This window comes from Athalia rosae, chromosome 5, assembly GCF_917208135.1.
Source record: "Athalia rosae chromosome 5, iyAthRosa1.1, whole genome shotgun sequence".
In the NCBI taxonomy this organism is placed as follows: Eukaryota; Metazoa; Arthropoda; class Insecta; order Hymenoptera; family Athaliidae; genus Athalia; species Athalia rosae.
In genome coordinates, this window is record NC_064030.1 from 12,099,713 (window position 1) to 12,117,075 (window position 17,363).

Consider the following 17,363-nt stretch of genomic DNA (forward strand, 5'->3'; position numbering starts at 1 on the left):
AGCAATATTTATATTTTCATTCTTTTAATGATTATCGGTAATAGTATTGGACAACCGACCAACCGCCCCCTCGGCACCCCCTCCTTCTTTTTTTATTGCGGCGCTGCCCCGCCGCTGGTGCCGCCGCTGGCGCCGGTGCTGGTGCCGGTGCTGGTGCCGGTGCTGGTGCCGGTGCCTGCTGGGGCTGCGGTGGAGGCCTCAATATTTGAGTGAGGGTTGCCACCGCAGCCCTCAGCGCGGCTAACTCCTCCACAATCTTCGCCATCTGTGAATGATCATGATTATCAGCTATAATTTGATGTAGAGAGAACACTGAAATTAGAAACTTTTATTCGCACTATATCTTTTCAACTTGAATAGTTCTATCGTCTTGGACTAGTTTTCCAATTCAAAGTATGCTCTGTTTTGGAATTTTCGCTATGACGTATAAATATTGGTCGGGTCTTTTCGTACTACATCAGAGTCAGTACACTTGAATATGTATACATATAGAGGTAAGCAGGGCAAAATGGGGTACTTGAGGAAAGGCCGAGCTTTGTGAAACTTGAACGTGCTGAAACTTTGCCCTCTTATTTATACTTGAAGTCAATGAGAAAAATTATCAGTTAGCATCAGTAAGAAGAAATTCAGAATTATAGTAACATTTGAAATTATTAACATCCGTATTTCTTTGAAATGAGTTATAAAAAGCAGTAATTCTCAAAATCCAGAATGATGGCCGAAGTCCTTTTGATAATTATTATAACAATTTTCACAAAATTTTTGGGGTACCCTATTTAGCCCTGTTACTCTGTTCGACCCCATTTTTCTCCATGTATGAATTTGTGTCAAGTTTGTATGGTATAAAATAGCCAAACTTTTCACGTATAACGAAAATAGATGTAAAGAACCATCAAAAGGGTAACTGTTATGATTATGAAGATAAAAAAAATGTATCATCTTTGAAAAACGGAATACATGATTGAAGTGTTCAATTGGATACGGTATCAAACTAAAATGAGTGTATGAACATTAAAGAGCTGTTACGTACGTTTGGTGCGGCGGGTGGCTGCGTTGCCGCGGGTGGCGGCGCTGCCTCTGGCACTACTACGCCGGGTGGGGCCACCACCTCGGCGTAGCTGCGACCGTTGTCATGTTCGTTTGAATCTTTATGAACAACAAAATATTACATTAATGCCAAAATTATTTATTTGAAAGGGATATATCTCAACACGGTCAATATATGTAGAATGTATCCATACGACCGCACGTATATTGAATATATCTGTGATGCTACCATGTGCTACCATGCCACCAAAAACGCGGGAAGACAGTTCACAACCCATTTTACACGATAGCCTTTTCTCATGATCGGATGAATTTCATGCGGTAAATTTTAATCAACAGAGTAAAATTGAGAAAAAGTAAGGAGAGAATTTCTGGGAAAAAAATTTAGATACCATGTGCTACCACGCCGCCAAAAAAGCGGGAAGAGAGTTCACAATACATTTTGCACGATTGCCTTTTCTCATGATCGGATGAATTGGATGCGGTAAATTTTAATCAACAGAGAAAAATTGAGAAAAAGTAAGGAGAGAATTTCTGGGAAAAAAATTTTAGATCTCGAGCATGAATTTCACAACTTTCTATATATCTCAGCTAGAGTTGGAATATGTGTTATTTTTGTATTTATATCCCATAAAAGACATCACAGTATATTTCCGACCTCAAAATGTTGAATATTTAGTCTAAATGAGAAAATTAAGGTTTGATGTGCGACCGAAAAAATATTAGTTAAACATGGTAAAACAAGCAGTACTCACCTCTCATCTTCGCAGTTCGTTCAACAATAACGAAATCGGTTGGTGTTATACGGCGTCGGCTGCGCGATGCGAATTCGCTTCAGTGCTACCAACTCAATATTTGACGCCGCCCCTTCGCGAAACTGTAGCGTCATTCGCCAGAATGACCCAGGCGAAAATACAGTTGGTACCACGTACCACTATGAGGCGTCAATTTCGGCCGATTTCAATTCTGTGCATGCGCGAGCTTTACCGCGTATCGCGACCACATTTCTCTTTTTTGGAAAATAGTCCAGGAGGAAACGGCGCATGAGTACCAAAAACTATTCCACCTCAATTTTTTTATGCGATTCTCTTCAAATTACCCTACTGATAATATAAATGCATGTTGCGAGGGGGCAACCCCGTGCCATATTGTTTAAACCGAAATTGTTTGAAAAATTGCAAGGAATTGTTATTTTTCAACCGGACAAATTTTTTTTGTATTCTTTGTTAAGATACAATTAATAAAGGTCCTATAGCTTTACACGATCAAGTTAATACTTTTAGAGATATGAATTTTTAAAGGTTCGAAAAATCTTTAATTTGGGTACTTTAGACCCATGAAAAATATATGAAAAAAAAAAAAATATATAAATAATATATTTTTTTTTTTTCTCAGACAATAGTTAACAATATCCTTGATTGCGATTTCTAGAAATTTTATTATTTATACCTATTTTTAATTGTTAATTTCGCGCGTTCACAAGTATGCGTTGCTTACCTATAAGTATCGCTGTCTCTCTCTGACTCATACGCTGCGTCGGTCTCTCGGTGTCCTGAATCATTATTTTACATTTATCTTATAAACTATAGACCTAATCAGAATTTTGAGGAAGAGCAATGTTATCCATAATTAAATTATCTACAATTTGTTCACAACAAATTTTTTTTTAATATCACTTTCTCCAACATTGCTTTTTTTAAAAATTCTGATTAAGTCAATAGTTTTTAACATAAATGTAAAATAATGATTCAGGACGCGACTCATAGAGTAGCACCCGAGAGCGCCTTCATCACTTCGGAACCATTCGGATCCCACAGTAAATGGTTCCGAAGTGATCGCGCGCGGTGCGATCGGGCCCAGCGCGACACATCGACTGATGAATAATTCTATAAAAAATAGACTCCATCAGAGCTCCATGGAAAAAAAAAATTTTCTCTATTCAGAATTGAATGAGGTATCTGGACATATTTTTTTCAGAATTTAAAAAATGGCTCTTTCCATAGTGAAAAATCATTAAAGATTTTATTTGTTAATAACAATTATAATTTGCAATGATTTCCAGGTAAATAAAATTTTGTATGAAAGCTTATTCTTTCACCTTTAAATTGCGCTGTCAATCATCTTTCTACGACAAATAGAACCGAAGATATTAATTTTTGAAACTTAGCGGGTGTCATTTTGCATCAAAATTGAATATTTTGTAACTTTTGAAAAAAAATATTTTGGACGAATGCCGGACTACGTATCCGCTCTTTTTGCGTATATAATACGCGAAAAAAGTTTCGTTCGATTTAAAAAATACGAGGTCAAAAAATCACTAAATCCGTCCGGTCTGACGTGGAATTGCCCATATATCCGGACCTATAGGTGGTATCGGACTTTGTTGCTGGGTCAATTCGTTTGTCTCGAACCCTACTTTCCGATGCTTGTTTCACCGATTTTCACCTGAATTCTCAAAGTCCATTTTCAGCATTTCAAAAAAAAAAGATCGATTTTTCGCAAAGTATGCCCAGTTCGAAAATGTTTAAAATAATTTCCAAAAACCTTCGCTCCGAAACGGAATTTTCAAGACTAATTGGATTGTCGGCGAAAGTATTCCTGATTTTTGGCGAAGTTTTTTTTTTATTTTTTTTTCTCGTCACGCACGTGGCCTGAATTTGGAACAAAATTCTTCATTTTGCGCTAAATTCGCCATTAATATTTCGAAAAAATTCTTCAAATGTATTTATCTTTTTGTCGAATTCGAGACCAATTGATTCGCGGGCCAAATTTTTCCCACTCATGAGACGAATGTCAGAAAAGATCGCAAGAAACTTGGTCAGGGTCGGCGGCGTGCGAGTTGTCTTGGAATGCCTCGTATTTCAAGGAAAAAAATCCCTGAATTATAGTAGAATGGCAAGAATTTAATTTTCCATATGATGTGATAAATAATTACGGAAATAAATTCCTTACGTTGCATGACTTATAGTAATTACTGCAGAATATCAATGAAACAAATGATCTTCCCCGGATAATCAATAATTCTAGTAAAACAAATGTTGAAGAAAATGATTTGGGCTTCGCGGGCTATATTGCGAAAATATTAAATTCTGGTATGATCATTTATCGTTATTGTAAAGTACTTAGTGACCAGGAATGAGTAAATTACAATAGTGGCTCCTTTCTACTCACATGTGTAGTAGAAAGGAGTATTTATTTCTGGTTAGACATTCGTCTTTCATGGCGATAACAGAACATTTATGATGAACTTTATGTGCCGTATTGGTGTCTCTGATGAAATTCGTTCGTTATCCGACAAATGCGGGATACCAAAGTATGAATATTTCACGCAGGAGCCATAAAAGTACTGCCAATTGGACGACAACCTTTTTGTTTTTTTGTTGTACCGGTTTTTCACCTGATTGAATTTTTTTTTAATTGCACAGGACGCGAAAAAGAGGCGACGCAATATGCCACCATGAAGCGTGGGCGACTGTGCTCGCTTCATTTCCGATCGGATAGCTTCCTGACGCCGAAGCGAGACAAATTGACCAGGCAAGCTATCCCCATCGACTATCGTGCCGTACAGACCCACGGCGAAATGCAAGGTTTCGAGAATAGTCGAGTTTTTCGGACTTACGGTACCATCCCACGGGTACCTTCAGCCGAGCCGGTGTTGGATTGTCATTATCCCTATAGGTCTTCCCGAGCTGCAAGTCCGACGGCTTCGAGCGCAGATCCTAACGAGGATGAAACTCTGCGCCTACGGTCTGAAAATGAGAGGTTGCGCAGTATCATCCGAAAAATGGAACTGCAAATGAGTTCATGTACCGCCACCGCTTCAAAAGTTTCAGGTGATCCAGTGGATTCGAACCCGAGGCCTTCCACTTCCATCGATATCAGTGGAGTGAAATCTGAAGTCAATCGCACGATGATTGACATGCAGTTGCGTCCGGACAACACCACCATGCCCTTCCCTGAAGATCAGCGAGATCTCGCCATGAAGATGCAATATTATTCCGCATCGGGATACGAGAAGTAGCGTCGAATGGGGTTGAAGTTGCCAGCGGAGAGGACGGTTCGCAGATGGGTTGCAGAAACCGAAGTCAACGTGGGGTTCTGTGAGCACGTATTCGCAGCGTTGAAGCAGGCCATGCTGGACATCCTTCCCGAGGAGAGGTCTTGTGCGCTCAAGTGGGATGAGATGTCCGTGATGGAACGGGAGGAGTATGACGTGAAGACCGACGTCATCGAAGGCTTTGAAGACCTTGGACCTCTGGGTAGAACTGAGCGACGCGCTAATCACGCCTTCGTGCTCTGCTTGAACGGACTGCATGCGGGCAACCAATGGCGAACGATGTTGGCGTATTTTCTGCCATGCAACAACGTGTCGGGCTCAGACATTGTTCGTTTGGTGAGGCAATGCATCGGCAAAATCAATGACGCCGGAGCTGACCTCAAGATGACAGTCTGTGACCAGGGAACGAGTAACGGCAGAGCTTATTCCGAATTGGGAGTAAGCGAAGACCGGCCTTACTTCTTTCACGGAGGGAAAAAAATCATCGCGCTCTTCGACTTTCCGCACGCGGTGAAAAACGTTCTAGGATTGTTCCGTAAGTGGGGTAAGATCAGTGCAGCCGACAAGGTTGTTGCATATTCCGATTTCACGAATACTTTCCGTAGCGATCTTGGATGCGCGACGTCTAATCTTTTAGGTCATATCACAGAAGCTCACATGTGGCCTAACGCTTTCGAACGTATGAATGTCTCTCGAGCTTTCCAGGTTTTCAGCAAGCGATTCGCTTCTGCGATGGAATTGGCGCGTCATTCGGGAGCTGTGAGATCAGAAACAATTCCTGAGACCGCAAGATTTTGCCGGAGTATGGACAAAATCATAGATGCTTGCAACAGTTCGAGCATCTTCAACGAGAACCCCGCAAAGAGACCTTTGAGCGAGGAGAACCCACAGGTGGAGCGAATCCTCGTAGAATTCCTATCTTGGGCACCGGACATGAAAGTGTGCGCTAAGGGCAGATGAAAGCGACCTGCATCATTCGCAGGAATGGTGCAAACTGTTCGCGGCATTCTCATGCTGTATCGTCAGCTGCGAGAGCAGTTTCCAGGTTTTAAGTTATGCACAGCATTATGTAACCAGGATTCAGTGGAACAACTCTTTTCCAGATTCCGAGGACGTGGTGGTTTTAATCCGAACCCGACGTGCAGGATGTTTCGACTTACCGCTCGTCACTTGATATCGGTCCGCAACATTACTTCGTCCGAACGAGGTAATGTCGTCTGCGCCGATCTTCCATACTTGGCTGTTGCGACTCCGAACGAAGAACCACCGATAGCCGGCGATCTCACGGATCGGCAATACGAAGCCGGTGTAAGTGCCGTCGAATTCTTCGAAGATGGGGAATTCGCATCAGCTGCTGACGACGAAAACAACGAGCTTCTCGATGCAGGGAGCGAAAGCGACAGCGACAGCGACGTTGAGGATGACGATGATCTCGACTTAGCGACACGCTTACGCATGTTCCGACCGGCAGAAGCTCCTGCAGAACCAGGATCGTACGAGGCTAACGCTATAGCCTTCTTCGCTGGCTATACGGCCAACAAGTTGTCCAAGGTGCACCCTTGTGACTGTTGTCGGGATATTCTGGCCAAAAAGGTATCCGATACGGTCAATGCTAACGAAAGGTATACGATATGCCGAGAATACGTAAGTGACGACACGTACCTAGTTACGTCGTTGAAAAGACCAACTGACAGGTATTATAAGATTGTCGAAGCTCAGCTTCAGTCTTTTCTTCCAGTGTTCATCCAGCACAAGCACGAGGGTGGCATACTGAGGAAGCTCGTTGCTCACGCAATTGATGCAACGACCAAAATTGACCCGCAGTGGTTCGACGAATCTGATCCGTGCAACAGCCATAGGATCTTCGCCGTGCGGTTCATGTTGAGGGTGAAACTTCAACGTTATTGCCAGCTCGACAACCGGGCTGCCAAATCGAAGAGCCAAGAGAAGCGTCGTGCAGCTGCGGCGAAACGAAATGCTCTCAAGCCAGCCAGGAAGATGCGAAACATCCTCCATACCTACGGTTGACACGTACACTCGGCACTTTTGTCGAGTACACGTAGCCGATGGCAGTACGTACATGTGATACAGATGCTTGTTACGTAATTCAAATAACTCTGTTGATTACAGCTTGTTCAGACGAACATGTCTCATCGTGATCAGCATTGACGTTTTTGATATTCCCGTTGCAAATGATAAAATATTGACGAGCGGAGTAAATATTTTTACACAATATTACCATAACATTACTTGGAGAACCATGATGAATAGAAAGTGCCTCCGGGTTTTCTAGATGTTTTGAGATGAATGTGTTCCAAAAAAGTATCGTGGAGTCGCCATTTTTTTGCAATTGATTATGTGATTTCGGTATATTATTAATATGAACGTATTGATATATTATTATTATGACATGATTATATATTAATACCAACATATTAATATCTTACTATTGTCACACAATTATATGTGAAAAGGGAACGTTGGATTCTAGCCGTCCCGATCCTACCGAGAGTTCAGGGTGAGCTGCTCGTGCGGTTATATTGCAGGGATTAATACCCATGTGTAAAACAGAGCTGTGAATTCGGCAGAAGTTCTTGAGCGACTCCGCGGTATGAAAAAGTCGGTCGACTTACTCTTTCCTAATAAGAAAGCATTTAGTGTGATAACGATCCGTTTGGAGCAATCCAAATGTGAGCTCCCTGTAGTATGGCTATTCTGTTAGGAATAGTTCTCCCTGTTCTCTCAGGTAGGATTGGGACATTGTTGACCGACGCACGTTGATCTCATGTTCTTGTGATCGGTTTATTAAACCGTTCACTGTAACAATGGTTCTCGGTATTTTGTTGGTCTGCCGTCATCTTGCAACTCGAAGACTTTTCGCACGTCGAAAGCGAAAAGACGGGGGAAGACCGGGAAAAGTGGACTCCATTTTACTCCGGTCTCCTTCACGAAATTTCTGATACAATTTTTCATGTTTTTTTTCTTTGAACTAGTATACAGATTGTGCGTGCAATCGATACGTGTTTGCCTTTGATCTGGCGATACTCTTAAAGTGTCAGACAATCGTAAATGTGTATCGAGTGTAGCGTGACGCTTACTATCCAATCTAGGATTTCATAGGATGCAGAGTACTTCGATGGATGCAAATCCCAATGTTGCGGCAAAACTTCGTTCCCTAATATCGATGCAATGATTATAAAACATGCGATTATTACTAATTCAAATTTTTGACTTCCAGATTCGGCGAACTAGAGTTCATCATTGCTGCTGGACGAAATCGATGGACCATGCTGTACTTTACTTACAATCGGACTCAAACAACAGCAATCTTTTGATTATCAAAATACCAGTCGTCGTCTGTATTCATATTTCAGGATTCGTGGGTTCAATAAAATAATTTCTTGACTTTAAAATTGATTTTTGGGCCTTTTTGTATTGCGATACCTTAATTCCCTATAAAAATATGTCTTGAATCTATGTTTATAGCCATTCATAGCAATGTAATATATCTGTGCTTATAGGATCACTCTCATGTCTGTCCGTCTGTCTGTCTGTTACAGCTAATTTTCGTCAATCTATTGGATGAAAAAAGTTGAAATTAGGTACACATGTATGTAGAGTCAGATGACCCAATCACGGACGTATAGCCTAAATAAGCGAATTCCGATTTTGAGAGATTAAGTTAGGGGGGGTCAGTTAGAAAATAGCAAATTATTGTTTTTTCAGATGCATTATTCAACATATCAAATGAACGGGCTCGTTGAAAGGAAAAACAAATTTATTTTTCCTTATATTCATGAAATGCATAGTTTAAAAGATATCGAAGAAAATATACGAACACGAGCATTCCCCCGCTTGATCTCGAAAACTATTGAGCGTAAACTTATAAATAAATAAGCAATATAGGGCCTCACTCATAGTTTACAGGAAAATTGAAACGAAAGTCCCAAGTCGTGAAGGTTCCACGGAAAACGAAATGATACGGAATCCTCCCCACGCGAGTTCGGCTCGCATTTTTTTTAAATGCGCCGAACAAATCCATCAATCCACAGCTATTTTCTCCAAGAGATTCTGACGGATAGGTTTCTTATTAAAAACGGAAATGGTATAAGCACCACCTAAATTCATGAAACGCTATGAAATACTATAGAAATGGAAATACCATCTATCTTTCCAAAGACCGTCGGCTGGCCAACTACATTAAATACTGAAAGAATAATTTTCCCAACATATAATCTTATATATATGATATAATATATCTATGGATATCATTTTCAATGTATCTATGATATGGATGTAATCAATTTGTACTAAAATCATTCGAGTGGTAGGAGCAGCTCGTCGAATGGCTGCAATGTAATTCGGATCGTCCGAGTGGATTATATTTTATATTGTGTCACCGTGTATATTCGTAATTTGGCCACGAGGTTTTTTCGGTCGGTGAATGAATTTGACGATTATACCTACACATCGGTTATGCGGTTGGCCGACAATTTTCGCGATATCGATCAAGAGCCTGTTTTACCATAAAACGCAGATGGCGCCCTAGGCTGGCGCTCTTATTTTGTGACATACTACCGTATGACTCTGACTTTTCGCAACTTGTCCGATCTAGTTCAATATATCTATGGTAGCAGGGTGAATTTCTTTACATCTTCTTCTTCACGATGAACAAGTTCTAGATGACGCGCTATTTTAAATGTTTTCTTATGACAGTAAAAACAAAAGTAGAGTTTGCCCGCTCCCTTAGGTCCATTTGATGGCATGACGATCATACCAAAATCGTCACAGGCGCTTGTGCCTGGTAGATTTTCTGTTGTAGAAATATTGAGTGACCCCCTAGATTGGTCTTTGCTGTTGTCGAGACTTTTTCTTGTTGCAGTGTTAGAGATTTCTGGCTCCTCTTCTACATCTCCGTCAATATCTGATGTGTCTTCTTGAAAACTGCCAGGACAATACTCTGATGTATTAGAATCATTAGACTCATCTGAAGAAGTATCGTGAGTCTTTTCATTGGAACAACCAGTTGAGATATTTTGGGAATTAGTTTCGTTTGAGTCATCTTTTCTAAATTGTTCAATCTCTGGTGAAATACAAGCGTCTTTTGTACAGGTTGATTCGTTTTCACTTGGACTCAAATATGATACATCTATCTGTTCTAATTCTGATAGCCTCGATGGTGAGCGCCCAGCACCCATGTCAACCTACAAACCGAGGCTTTTAATCTCTTCTGGGGAAAAAAAATCTTGATTGATTGTTTAATTTTCTACTAAAGGTTGTTGACACGCATCATTTTGATTGACGAGTTCGATGCTCATGGCAATTTTATCAAGATTATTCTCATTTGAGCAATCTTCTGTGACAAATGCGGTTTCACTATCAAAATTAAGTCGTTTACGTACATGGTCAATATCTGACATATGAGAAATCGAATCATGGGTTTGATTATTGTCAGACATGCGTTCACATGGAGAAAGTACAGATTGAACTTCGAATCCTTTTTCTTCAGGATTATCATCTAGGTTCGTATCTGTCACTTCGACTGTGTTTAGTTGTAAGGTGTTGCAATTTATGTCTTGATTAGTTGTGATAGAACTACGAGATATCTTCACACAATGCAGAGCCTCCTCAAAATGTGCGTCATCGAGAGATAGACTGTATACAAAATGTTTTACGTTTTCCAGGCATTTATCCAAACTTGTTTCATGGTCTTCGATGGAAAAGTTGTCGTTCAACTTTTGCTGAATTTTGGATAAACGGCTTTTGTTATCTGCAATAATACAGTATTCAACACCATAAGTTCTTTGAAGGCAAAGAAATACGCAACCCTAGTGAAGAAACATCTCCCAATTTCTTTTGGAAAGAACTTCGCAATGCATGGTCAGTTCATTCCTTTCAAGTAATTGAAATACTTCTATTCTGGTATTTTGATGATTTCGTGGCAAAGCTGATCGAAATTTTAGAAAATTTTAAAAAAGGATGTTATTTCTTCAACATTTGGAAATAATGCCTGAACAATCTCCAAAACTTTTTTAAAAAATCCTTCAGACCTGTGGCTTTTTTCAAATGAAATTCGTTTACTTTTGGAGGTAATTCTAAGACGTTGAGATTGGGGGAAATTTGTCAGAATTTTATTGCATTACTGGTGAAAAGCCTGAAAATTATTATAATAATCTAGTAAAGCGAATTAACAGAGGTTGTTCGCCTCAGTAATCTCGACTCTACAACTGAATTCGAACCAATCTTACTACAAATTTTCGGATCATAAAATCTCTTTTGTGCATTCATGTGTTTTACCTACCATTTGTAAGTATCAAGATGGCTGCAAACCTGCCTCCTGCGCATCGAACAATGCTTTTGCCGTTTTTTGTTGTAATGGATCTTGTTGGGCATACACCGTATTCTCCACCTTCGAACTTGACTAATCCGAACATCTTGGAGCAGTTTCAATCGGATGCGCTGATATTAAACTTGTTCGATGAGGTATCTAATTATTTGATGAAACTCACAATAATCAGCATCTCTACTCTGCTCATTTTCTGTAGTCCTGCCTCGATGAGAGCTTCCGTAGAAAAGATGGAATTACGGAATTGAGTACCGGATGATACGGCCGTACCGGAAGTACCGTGTTGAAACGGATGTATCACGCATAAAAGAAAACTATCGATTCACGTGCAAGCTTGGATTCCGAAAATAGGAAAAGGCTTTAATTATATTTAATGAAATTACACAAGGTAAATAGAAATGACGTTTTGGTCAAACGACTGAGAATTCATTAGGTTCGAAACTGACGCCCCAGATACCGGATACGACGGAGCCGCAACGACGTTTCACTGAAAATCAGCGAGGCATATGACGGAAATTTCTGCTCATTGGCTGTTGCCACTGATACGTATATATCAGTGGCCGTTGCGGATTCGTCTTGTCAAAGTCAGACTCTAATGGACAATAGACGAAATGTAATTTTTTTCATGTGTCGGGATGTGAATTTCTATTCACCTCATGTAATTTCGCGAGATTTCATAGATGTTTCAACATTTTCGATTCATGCAAACTAAGTTTGCACGTGAATCGATACGTATTTTTTTGGTGCGATACATCCGTTTTTACATCAAGGCGGGACTGGTTCAAATAAGCGGAGAAAAAATGCTAATTTCTGTGAGCCTCATCGAATAATTAGACACCTTATCGCTCAGGGTAATTATCAGCGCATCTGACTGAAATGTTCTTTTCCAAGATTAGTGAAGTTCAAGAGTGGAGAGAACACGATGTATGCCAAATAACATCCGCAAAAACACAAAACGATCCGAGCATTGTCCGATGAGAATGTGATAGGTTTGCAGCCACTTTAATAATGACAAATGGTAGGTAAAACACGTAAACAGACTTATTTTCGAATTCTATATTCTTAGACTTGATAATTTTGTTGGTTGTATGTTTATTCCAGTCTACTCTAGTACGCCTATGGCATGGTGCGAAGTTACATGTACGTACTTCGTACGTACGTACTTGGCACAATAATTGATTTGGAGTTTTTTTTCTTATTATTGATGAATCTTTTTCTTTTCATTAAAGATATGTGAGTAATAGTTACTCCTACCAGATATATTTGTACAATTAGACTACAAGTCACCATGCTCAGTATTCCTAGATCATTACTTTGACGAAATGGATTTTAGGTTCCAAGCTGTAGCTTATCAGTGTTTAACAACATGCCAGAATAAAGATCAGTTCCTTTCAGATAACATGGAAGTCAGCGTCGGATTGTTTGCCATCAGTTTGTTTGAGGGTGCAGGAACTCTTGGTTTGTGGTATCGGAACAGGAATCGATGCTCCCATCAATATCGATATGCTTACGTAGGAAAGGATGGTATTAGTCATTATGAATCGGTACAGTTTGTACAATAGGCAAAAGGCCAGGTTCATAGTCGACTCACAGACAATTGCTGGGTCGATAGCCAGGACTCGTTTTGTTTAAACGGCAAGAATCATTGGAGAGAGATCTTCGTTTCAAAAATTCTTTCGACATTTGATTCAATTAGAGTTGCCACTGGTGAGCAGGATTGCATTCCAAGAGGATCTTTTGGTTCAGGACCTGCCAGGGAAAAGACCGCCTTCTCATAGGTAGAAAAGAAGTGCTCAGTTTTTCAGGGTCAGTTTATTTGGGGGTGCAGGTACTCTTGGTTTGTGGTATCGGAACAGGAACCGATTCTTCCTTTGATATCGGTATGCTTGTAAGAGAGAAGATGGTATTAGTCATTATGGATTGGTATAGTGGGTTGAGAGAGTCATAAGGTATCGTTAGTCTCGTAGCTGGAACTTGATTAAGCTATGAAACTGAGATTCATCTGAAGGAGACCTACGTTTTGAAGAGTAGTTCACCTTTCGATTCGCTACAGCTCTCATCCCCGAGTGGAATTGCGTTTGGAAAGGTGCTTTTCGTTAACAACATGCCAGGGGAAAGACTGGTTTGTTCCGGGTAACATGGAAGGAAGCTCCAAATTTTTCAACGTCGATTTGCTTGAAGGTGGTCTCTGGGAAGGGACTCTTGGTCTGAAGCGATGGGATAGGTTCTGATAAATCCTTTGACATCAGTATGCTTCTAGGAAAAAAGAGGGTGTTGGTTTTGATAGAGTCGATAAGGAAAAAAGGTAAAGATTTGATCGACTTATAAACAATTGCTGGTTAGGTGGCCTCGATATGATTCAACTGTATTTCTTGCATTATAACACATTGGATTATAATCAGTGTTGCGTTGAATCGACAAATTATCCAGTTTTGTCAAATATTCCAACGTTCTAGGACTTGTTAACGCATGTTCATGATTTATGATAATCGATAAAATTTAGTATCGAAAACTCCATGTTGAAGAAGTTTCGTTACAATGTAGAATACATGGAAGTCCGAAGTTCTAACGGAGATGTAATGAACAACGAATGTACCTTGTATGATGCGAATCATTTTGACATTTTCCTACCGCAGAAATCGCTCACTTTATCAAATGTCATTATATGATAACTACCAAGTTTGTTGGTTAGGTATAAAATATTCCCATAATGCATACCTGTGAAAGTAATATCTGCATGGAAGCTGGAGTGCGACTCACATATGCAAAATTGAGCTTGTTCTAATTGTTTCTGCTTTTTTATTTTATCTTATCGTTCACTTTTTCTTTCTGTTCATTCCAACGGTGAATTGGCTGACGTCTACGCAAAAACACGTAACCGAATCGGACGGGATCCGGTGATCCGGATCAATCCGGAACCGAATCGGACGGGGACCGGTGATCCGGATGGATCCGGTGATCCCCAACTGGAGTAGACTCCCCGTGCTACCGTACTATGGTGCTTCCATCTATCCTAGTCCTTCTTCTGTGTTTCCTCACTTTCCGCTGTAGAATCCAGATTCTTAAGGCGAATAATAATAACCTCTGCCAATTCGTTTTATTAGATTATTATAGAAATTTTCAGGCTTTTCACCAATTATGCAATAAAATTTTGAAAAATTTCATCCAATCTCTCAACGTTTTAGAATCACCTCGAAAAGACAAAAATAAACCATGTTCTTAAATAGAATGCCATTTCTATTGATTGCAGTTTTTCTTTGATATTAATGATTTTATCTGAAACTTTGACTAAGGCTTGCTATTTTTCTAGTTATTATTTTTTCCAGCAAATCCATAATCGTCCGTTTTATCTTTCAGTTGATATTGCTGATGATACTTTTTCCAATGACCTGTATCACACAGCTGGACCTGTTTGGTACACCAAGTTTCCCAATTCTCTGGAGTCAGAAGGTAGCAATTTAGAACAGAGAGCTGTTCCATGGGTGAGAAAAAGAAATGCATGTAAAAAGTAAAAAGTGAAGTTGCTGGCAAAAACCTAAGAAAATTCTCAAGTCTCTTCTTTCACTGTAACAATTGAAGTTTTGATGAATATCTAACCTCATCTACATGTGACATAAAATTATGACTTGATCCAATACAACTAACCCAAGCGATCGCAAACTTGAATGCCATGGAATCTTGAATTTTCTTTTAGTCAGTTTATACCTTGGAAAAAGTATGTTTATGCTCACTTTTATAAATTCTTCACAGAATCACCTTTTGAAAGAACATGAAGGAAGAAAAGGAGTCAGGTCAAAGCTGACGCAGCTATGCACACACATGGAAAAGACATGAATGAGGCTATTATTCTATCCCTACGACTTAGAGGAAAGAAAATTGTGAAGCAAAAAACACTGAGTAGCCAATTTTCTGTAGTGTTCAATGTGTGGTTAAATAACCGAATCAGAATGAAGAAAAAAAAAGTACTACCAGATTCAAATGAGACCGGTCCTGGACCAGATAACTAGAGAAATGACATTATTCGTATTGGGGTCACGAATGTAATACATGCTCCATACTTATGTTGAGAGTTACCTGAACTGAAATATTATCCGATATAATTGAAAAAAAAACATGAAAAATGCATAGTTGTGGTGAATTGCACATAACTGATTAATGATTTTAAAATTATCTTATCTAGTGCGAAGTGGATCTTAAAAATCAACCTTTTTAGTGGCCCCACGTTGGGCGCCACTTGCGACGTTGAAGGTTTTCTTTATTTTCCCCCAGGCGGGTGGGACCCGGGAAAACCCACGTGCCTTCGGCGCGATCTGTACGAAACTGAAAACGGAAAACGGAACGGAAAACGGAAAACGGAACGAAAAGAGTGTTGGGCGCCAGACGCGCGTCGCGTCACTTAACGAAATAACAAAACTTACAGAATAAACGAAAGCAGATCCGGCGGAGTGGCTGGCTAGGCACAGGCTGTTCAACGGCGAAATAAATGGTAGAGTGGCGTGGATCCACAACAACAATTCGGGCACAAATAAAATAACGATAACGTAACGTAATTTCGGGAGACTGTATTTTAACAAATTCGGTAGGAAATACAGAATCGGTAGATTTACAATAGGTCGAGAGTAACAAAATATAATTCGTTTAACGGTAGCGGGAGGTCATTTACGGGAGTACAGAATTATAATTTCGATATTCGAAAGGCCTACGGGAGTTTTACTGATTCTTTTACAAATTATCCGAATGTGCGATAAATACGAACGGGAGAAAAGGCGCGGTTTTACACGGAGCGCTTTTCCGTGGCTACTCTACGGTAACAGACGATAGATTTTCCAAATTGATCGGGACCGTAACGGAACGCAAGATTTACCGTGGGGGTAACAAATTACCCAAAGAAATGACAAATTCATACGGGAGAAAATATTACATAACTTATAACAAAATGCCATACAGCATCACCAAATATCACCAAGGCTTTCCTTAACGTAGTACTTAAATTTTACTTAATGACTCAACGTATTAACTGATGCCCCGTGCAGCAAATGCACGGAAGAACGGTAGAAGACCAATTAAAAACTCAGATAACAGAAATACAAAATGTACGGTAACTTAATTCGGCCACGAGGTGCACCGGGAGGAATTACAGAATTGCCCAAAAAAACCGAAAACGTAACGGACCGGACCGTACCAAATTGCGGTGGGGCTCGTTCCCACCGACTTATCAAATTACGGGATGCAGTGGGCCTTTTACCCACTGACTTACACACCAAATAAACTGCGGTGGGGCTAGTTCCCACCGACTTACAAAAACAATAAAACAAAAATACGTAATATTTTAGGCAATTTGCAATCCCCACGTGGCTACTTCGTGCCTCTCTCGGAAGGTGGAAAACCTTACCTTATCGAAGGAGTTCGGCACCCACTGACTCTAACTTAATGCAATTGTTTTAACTGATTCTAGATTTAAATATACTGTAACGAAAGGGCGGATAGGAGTGAATCCAAAGTGCAACGGTAGCGGTAGCGTTAGGTGAGAAACGGTAGCGAGAGACGGTAGATTTTGGAAGGCGGAAAAGGAAGATCTGAATTGGTGAGGAAGGATCTAGCCAAAACGTCCTGTCTGATCGACGGTATCTCGTAGAGTAGGACGAGTTGAGCGCCGGTGTCCAGGATCTTCTTACTCGGAAATCGTCCGGATTGGCGATTCCCTCTCCTAATTAGGCCACAGGTGTAGGGCGCAATTCTTCGGGTGACAATTGAATTTGCCTATTCGGCGCCTCTCCTCTCCTCTGACGTCATCATCCATGCTTCCTCATCGGCCGCGCTCGCTTTTGAATACTGACCGGCTGGCTGTCTGCGTTCAGAAGGCCATCCAAGGCTGCGTCGACTCAGGCACTTGGAGTCCTCATCCTAAGAGCA

General features: G+C 40.4%; 1 protein-coding gene across 1 annotated transcript; it reads right to left on the reverse strand.

Annotated features, from left to right (window-relative positions):
* On the reverse strand, positions 1-2,352 carry LOC125500951 (cyclin-dependent kinase inhibitor 1C-like). The gene is made up of 3 exons (XM_048655195.1): positions 1,803-2,352; positions 1,031-1,146; positions 1-265 (listed from the first exon to the last, which is right to left on the reverse strand). Exons 1-3 carry the CDS (start codon positions 1,807-1,809, stop codon positions 32-34), a joined length of 357 nt encoding a protein of 118 aa, XP_048511152.1. The 5' UTR covers positions 1,810-2,352; the 3' UTR covers positions 1-31.
* Positions 2,353-17,363: the final 15,011 nt, after the last annotated feature.